This window comes from Barbus barbus (genome assembly GCF_936440315.1).
Source record: "Barbus barbus genome assembly, chromosome: 43".
NCBI classification, from domain to species: Eukaryota; Metazoa; Chordata; class Actinopteri; order Cypriniformes; family Cyprinidae; genus Barbus; species Barbus barbus.
In genome coordinates, this window is record NC_136721.1 from 1,630,363 (window position 1) to 1,638,373 (window position 8,011).

General features: G+C 35.8%; 1 protein-coding gene across 1 annotated transcript; it reads left to right on the forward strand.

Annotated features, from left to right (window-relative positions):
* The first annotated feature begins 212 nt into the window (after window positions 1-212).
* Window positions 213-6,788, forward strand: LOC306862595 (S-phase kinase-associated protein 1). The gene is made up of 6 exons (XM_079405486.1): window positions 213-317; window positions 844-940; window positions 1,024-1,097; window positions 3,898-4,041; window positions 5,635-5,775; window positions 6,220-6,788. The coding sequence occupies exons 2-6, from the start codon at window positions 844-846 to the stop codon at window positions 6,253-6,255; spliced, it is 492 nt and encodes a 163-aa protein (XP_079261612.1). The 5' UTR covers window positions 213-317; the 3' UTR covers window positions 6,256-6,788.
* The last annotated feature ends 1,223 nt before the right edge of the window (window positions 6,789-8,011 follow it).

Below are 8,011 nucleotides of genomic sequence, written 5' to 3' on the forward strand. Positions count from 1 at the left end.
GTGTCATATTTTAGAGCAGTCACTGCAATTTATGAAAGAAGCTAATTAAGTGTGTGTGTGTGAGAAAAATTCAGATTTCAGATTAAAACTCAGATTAACATTTTCATAAGTAACTGTAAATTAATGTCACATTTTTTCTTAGTAACTGTAACTAATTAAATTTATTTTGTAATTAAATTACGTAATTCCGTTGCATGTCAGTAGCAAAGGTCAGGCCTAGTGATGAGGTTTAGTCTGCGCATGCGCGGCACGCTGAGCTCAGTCTCATTCAGGCCTTGTTGACGGTCAGCTTCATACTTTCGCCGCTCTCAGTCACGGTAAGAACGGGACCAAATCTGCCACATTAGCGAGTCATATGTTATATTTTGACAGCGAAGAGACGCAATATTGTGTGAAATGATGAAGTTTATCCCGGTTGACATGATGAATGCAGCGGTTGCTAAGAGAGGCCTGTAGGCGCGCGGCTAACGTTAGCTTAGCATCACAAACAGCCCGTGCTCTGTGTCTCTGTGATGTTTTTAAATCATATTAAAAGCTCGTTGAATGAAACACTGTGGGACAGTGGTAGTCTTAATACTTCGATGTTTTTAGGTGCGATTTATGAATGTTCTGGAGAAGTGCTCTGGATGCTTCGACTGTAACGTTAGCGGATTTCTTGTTTTTCACTCTTCCATTATATGGCCGTCTTTTATTCATGTGTAATATTTATGTGTATATCTGTAGTTTAGCTCAGTCTTGTAGTGCTGGAGAATGTGAGCTAACACAGCTAGCATGAGTCATTAGCTCTTGACTGACTCGTATTCTGAAATAATGTGCTGTTATTGTGTATTATTGTTCATGTAGATGCCGACTATTAAACTGCAGAGCTCTGATGGAGAGATGTTTGAGGTGGATGTTGAAATCGCCAAGCAGTCTGTGACTATAAAAACCATGCTTGAAGGTAAGCTGAACTGAGATATGTTCACACACGTGTGTGTGTGTGTGTGTGTGTGTGGTGTGTAATCACAGCTCTCTTCTGCTCAGATCTGGGGATGGATGATGAAGGAGATGATGATCCGGTTCCTCTACCCAATGTAAACGCAGCCATTCTGAAGAAGGTCAGACTTGTACATTGCTGTCATGTTTAATTGGGAGTTTCACATGATGTTAGTATATAGATGGTACTCTGGGATAGATAGATAGATAGATAGATAGATAGATAGATAGATAGATAGGTGGGTGACTCCCCCGAACGTATCTAGGCCTGATTTTACCCCAAGATGATAATAAATGGGTCATTACATAACAACTCAACCAGAGATCTCAGATTTTCAAGATATTAAATGTCATTGATGTATATTTACTGAGTAATCCACTGTTTTTGTAGACGGGGGTCAAAATGACCATCTTCAGAACCAAATTACAGGGTAAAAATTACTTAAAGATGGCAGCATCATTATTTTTACAGAGAGATTAGAAGGTCTATTAATAAAATCTTTGTTGCATTGTTGCAATGGTGACCGTTCACCATTTGACAGACGAGCTACAATTCTAGTTCCAGCATTATTTATTCTTCAGACATTGTTTTTTTTAAATACAGTAAGTATCAGGTGTATACAAAGTGGCCCACATTTTGTTTTTGACCACTGACAATGTGTTCACTTTAACAATTTACTCTTGGAGACATATTTGGATGCCAGATATTTAGATGAGCCATATAGGGCCTTAAAAATGAAGATGCTGAAAGGAAAGCTTGTTAAAACCCAAAATCTAAAAGAGCATTGAGATATCTTCAATACTTCTTGGGTTACAGGTCTGTTATACTAATAGACCTACCAATCTTTGTGTAAAAATAACATTATGATCCTGACGTTTTTCTGAGGTCATTTTTACCCCCCTGTAATCTGGCTCCAAATCTCAGGTGAAAATTGTCATTTTGACTATATTATTAATTAAATATACACTCATGAGGTTTAATATTTTGGCTTTCTTTAATAATTTGGTTCCTCTTTTTCTCGCTTTCCTTCACTTTTAAATAGCTGGGTGCGCTTTTTACTTTCCCCTTTCAAGTTAGCGGCAAGTCGGCGTAAAGCAATTGATCATTTGAGTTTTCCCTCTTTTTCTGGCTTTCATTCACTTTTAAAACCGCTGTGCTCATTTTACTTTCACTTTCAAACTAGTGTCAAGTCAGCATCAATTGCTTGAATGCAATTCAAGCAAACAAAATACAAAGCCAAACTCACTTAGCCTATATATAAATAGAAGTTTTATTAACAAAACGAATAAAAATACACCATGCTATAGGCTATGCTACTTACACAAAGTTTAAATGGGTCTACAAAACTGAAAATCAGCAAACACTGTGGAACCAAATAAATAAGAAACGTAGAGCGTTTATTACCAAAGCGAATAAGAAAGATTGGAGGCACGGCATACACCTTTATGTCAAATAAAATAAAAATCAGCAAACATTGTGGAACCAATTAAATAAGAAACGAATGTTTAAAAAACTTCCAAAGTCACCTAAGATAAAAAGCAAATGTCAACAGGCTTTTCAAAATCCAAAATATTGCCAAACAGGTGCTTTTGCATTTAGTTTGGAAACTAAATCATCCGCTGTAGTCTTGTCTGTCTCGCCTCACTCTTCCTCCTCAGGTGATGCATGAAATCTGATCTGGGATGCGACGCGTTGAGCAGCAGTGTTCGGTTTTTAATTGTAGTGTCTGTTCTCTAGCTGAACTTTATGATTTTTATTACTATAAAAAAAATCAAAACGACAGCATCACCACCAACTAGGGTTGGGTATCATCTGAATTTTATCGATTCTGATTCTTATCGATTCTAATAACATAAAAAAATCCAATTAAAAACAAATGTCAAACTTTTATTGTTTTTTTTTTACAAAGCATTCTGTTGCAGCTGAATAACATGAGCAAACATCAGCAGCCTACAGAACACTTAGACTTACAAGAGGAACTTTTACCTATGGTTTTAACAAATACCACAGCAAAAACTAGACTATACATTTCAAATATTAAAGTGTTAAAGACAAGTAATAAAATAGGAACCAACTAATCAATTAGCAATAGCATAAATACAACTTGACCAAATATCAGGTACAGAAACAATAAAGTTTAAAAACACTGCAATAAATATAGATTATTAAATATATTCAGTCAAGATTTTCTTTTGTTCTTTGATTAATTGATAGGCAGTGCATTTATTAAGCTGCTGTCTCTTTAACACCGAATGCACGCAGATCTAAAAATACTGTAACGTTACTCGTGCGTTTTTTTTTATCAGTTTACGTTCACTTAAGACAAAAAAACGGCTGTGTTTATGATGATATACTGATGTAGTTTTCTGCATACTGGTTGATAAATATGAAAGAAGGCTTTTTCTGCAGTGGAAATTCACGGAACGGTTTGAGAACGGACACAGGCTGGGAACTCGCACCTGTAGATATAATAGACCGCTGTTCTCTATCCTCTGTTCTCGGTGCTCGCGCTTCAAACGTGTGTGCTGCGTGCAAACAGGGCACAATGTCTTTCCGTTCCCGCACTTTAATCGTTTTAAATCACATTAAAATGTGAACGCAGAATCGAAATGCACGTGTCTTATCGAATACCCGGTTCTTGGAAATTTGGATCCGGTTTTCGATACCCAACCCTACCGCCAAAACTGTCTATCGCAGCAAGCCTACTGTTTATGAATATTCAGCAATGGTTTCTGTATCAAAGTGCATTATAACATTATTTTCATGCCAGTTCTCATTACTGTAATGTGACTGGGTTTTGTTCCTCATTGCACATTTTTCTCAGTTATGCAAAATAATTTATATATTGTGCATATTAGTTGTTTTTTTAAAATAAATATGAAATGGGGCTGAGCCTTACAGTGTGTTTAATATGCCCACAGGTGATTCAGTGGTGCACCCACCATAAAGACGACCCTCCTCCCCCTGAAGATGATGAGAATAAAGAGAAAAGAACGGATGACATCCCCGTGTGGGACCAGGAGTTCCTCAAAGTAGACCAGGGCACCCTCTTCGAACTCATTCTGGTTTGTAAAACTGCTTGTGCTTTGACTGCCAGCGTTCGTTGAAATGGTGCTGTATGGTACAGAACTGAGTGGCAGATCTGATTTCATGGAGGGAAAATAAAGCAAAATGCATCCTGTTGGTTTTTAAGACCAATTGAGTGCTTGAAATTGTAGGATAAACAAATGCGGCGCCCTGCATTAAATGAAGCAAAACCAGTTGAGAAGCTAAAAGAACATAGAGAGTGCCTTCTGGTTCTTGAGCTTCTGCAAAATAACCCCACGGTTGAACATTTATGAAAGCTCTCATAATCAGTGATGCACCAAAATTAATACTTTGGGTCAAAATGGAAACCAAAATGTCAGGATGCACCTGGAAATAAAATGAAAATAAATTTCATAGTTAATCAAATTTATTTAGCAGTCATTTTACAATAAGAATAAGCATTGTCATCTTCTCAGCAGTAATTACTATATGGATCACTTCAGTAGAGAGAGTACATGCTTTGGCTCTGTTCAGAAGCCTTGTGAGCTGCTGTATATCTAAATAATAATGAGAAACAAAATAAATATTATGATATCTGTAAAAAGAGTATTTAAGGAAATAACAATAATTGCATTTGCATTTGTGATTTTATTTCGAACGTAAAATAAATACAATAAAAACAAATAAATCATCAATTTTAAATTGTACATGTCTGATAGTAATTTTTTACATTACAACTGAAAAAATAGTTTTTGTCTTAATTTCTTAATTTTTTTTATTTTGACAGTAAACCGCAGGAGCCCTTAAAGCTTGTCTTTCATTGATAAGCGCCTCTCATTAGAAGTTTGCTACATGTTTAGTTTCCAAATGCATGTTAAAGCGACTCGGGATCATTTACATTGAACTGAGACGCTGAAATCACCGGATCATGAGCTGCTGACGTGTGAATCACTCAGAAACTAGCACTTATTTCATTAAATCTCAGCCTTGTGATTTCATAATCACACTAAGCCTTATTATGGATGTGTGTTGTGCAATCGTAGCAGTCAGTGTAATTATGGTTGTTTCCACCTGGTATTAAGAATGCATTCGCCCTCAGGAATGTGTGAATGTTATTCCATGTCCTTCTAACAGTGTGCAAATTGCAGTCTATGAAAACACATTTAGGTGTATGAACATGCATTATGTGCACAACGAAAAGGACTAAATGTATGAATTTTAAAACGACAACCGGCCGCTTGTCCGCAGGTTTAAGGCAGAAGGATGGCCGTGCTAAGAATGGCTTTCCTGTAAATGTATGGAGCTTCTAACATTTATCTCCCATTATGTGCAGGATTTCAATGAAATAATATCAGTTTCTGACTTACTAATATTGATATATCTGTCAAATGTCAGTATTCACTGGGAAAACCAACCTCAAATTGCTTTGAAGCATTTGTAATCAAGTTCTCTTCTCAACTTGGGACATCTCTGAAAGGCTTTATTGTGAATGGGTCTCTTGTGCTGTTTATTCTTATGTGGTGAGTTGAGTGTTTGCACATGTCCGAGCAGCAGTGCGTTGACTCGCCACACGATGGCCGCAGCGTAACCGTCTCATCACGCTCACTTTCATCTCTCTTCCCTTTGTTTAGGCTGCAAATTACTTGGACATCAAAGGCTTGCTAGATGTAACTTGCAAGACGGTTGCAAACATGATCAAAGGCAAAACCCCAGAGGAGATCAGAAAGACTTTCAATATCAAAAATGATTTTACAGAGGAAGAGGAAGCCCAGGTAAAACAAGTGCTCACTTCCTGTCTCTCCTGCGTCATGCATGGTCTTAAGACCCGTGTTACTTTAGTATCATTGAGAGACCATACACTTTTTGTCAGATTTAATAATTGTTGTTTTTGTAATTTTTAAGTGACTCTTAATATCAGTAAGATTTGTTTGTATTATTTTAAGAAGTCTCTTCTGCTCTTCAGTTTATTTCTGTGATGAAAGCTGTATTTTCAGCATCATTACTCCAGTCTTCAGCGTCATGTGATCCTTCAGAAATCATAATAATATACTGATTTATCGTTGTTGGAAACAGTTGTGCTGCTATTTAAATACTGTGGTACTTTTTCAGGATGTTGAAATAAGATGAACTGAATTATTCTTATTTCATAAGATTTGAATGAAGTTTTTCAGTTTTAGTTTAACGTCAGTAACTCTCCAGAATGTTGTTTGTTGCAGGTCCGTAAGGAGAACCAGTGGTGTGAAGAGAAGTGAAGATCCTGACACTTTAACACTACGGATTGTTCCAAAAAAAAAAAGGAATTAAAAAATTGCACTGCTCTGTTCATATTTGTTGAGATTTAACATGAATAAATAGAGAAAAAAATCCCTTGTTTTGCTAGCATGGCCGTTCTCCTTGCTTGTGTGCTGTAAAAGCCTTTTTTAATGCCCTTCCTCTTCAGATGAATGGAGTAGCTGTCACTCTCACACATGTAGAGAAAACGCTCCCCTTTCTTACCATGCTTTTTATTTTAAAGGAGCTTGTCACCAAATGTCAGATTGTTTTCTGTTTTTGAGAAATGAACATATAGCTTAAGGAACATTTTCTAAGCAGCCTTATTTGTGCTGAAAGAGTGTTGGAAACCTGTCTCGTGAACTGGAACTACTCGCGTCTGCCGTCACTTCATCTGCTCTGCCTCATTGTATAGGATTGACAGTCTTTCATGGTTCTGCTCCTAAATGGCAGGCAATTAGGATTATGAATCTTTTATTTCCAAAAAATAAAATTATTATTGTGGGATTTGTCAGTTCTCTGTGCAGCGTCATTTCTGTTTGAGCGAGGTGAGTGTTTTGTGTTTAGCTTTCTTCATCTTTGACCGTATCTGGAGCTCATTCTGTTAGTATGTGATGTGATGAATGTGATCACACGAGAGCAGCGGTCTGTATCCGCACATCTCAAATCCTGCTGGTGCTTTTCTAATACTCACTTTTGTCTTATAAATGAGGTCATTCTTACGGATTAGAGCTCATATAGTGTGTTTTTCAACACTAAATCATTTCACACCTAACAAGCTTTTAAATAGAATAATTTTGCTTAAAGTGTGCTCTTGCTATCTTTTGACTCATTTTTTCAGACACAAGTATCCATACATTTTGTACAAACCAGTAACCATTACACCTCTGAAAATAGGGACAACATTGGTTACATTTAATGTTATTTGTTAATGAAAATACAGCTATTGCTGCTTAGTTTATATGAGCCCTGTTCATTGTTAATATTATTCAATGGACCTGAGTTAACATCAATTTACTATGGGAGCCCATTTACACTATGGCATAAAAAAGGTCATTGCAATACTTTTTCTGATGATTTGGGCTTTTTTTTTCTTGCAATTTCGAGATATTCATAGAATTAGTTTATATCTCGAAATTGAGAAGAAAAATTTCTAAGAAGAAAATTTGATGTTGACGGGTATAATTCTGAGAAGAATTAACTTTTTGCAAAAAACAATTGCAAAACATAAACTTTAAATTGTGATGTGATTTGGAATTGCAGGAAAGGAAGTCAGATTTCTGAGTTTCTCACAATTCTTTAAATTTTATTTAATTTTGAGAAGTATTGCAGCTACCTTTTTGATTTAATTTTTTTTAGTCCTTGGCAGAAACAGGCACAACTTTGAATAACTTTTCACGATCTTGAAATTAACTAATAAATGCTTTAGACATACAGTTGTGTTCAAAATAATAGCAGTGTTTTTAAAAACGTGAGTAAAGCTCAAAATCCTTATAATATTTTTTATTTCCATTCATTGGGAACACTGCACATTATATTTTACATCAAAACATGAAGAAAAACTATCAATATTTTAATTACTTTACAGAAAATGAAGAAACAAAATGGTATTGGGCTGTTAAAAAAAAAATAGCAGTGTCTGCATTTTTCATTACAAACTCAAATATTTACTCAAACTGAAAAAACGTTAAGATTTAGCATTCCTGTGAATCACTAAACTAATATTTAGTTGTATAA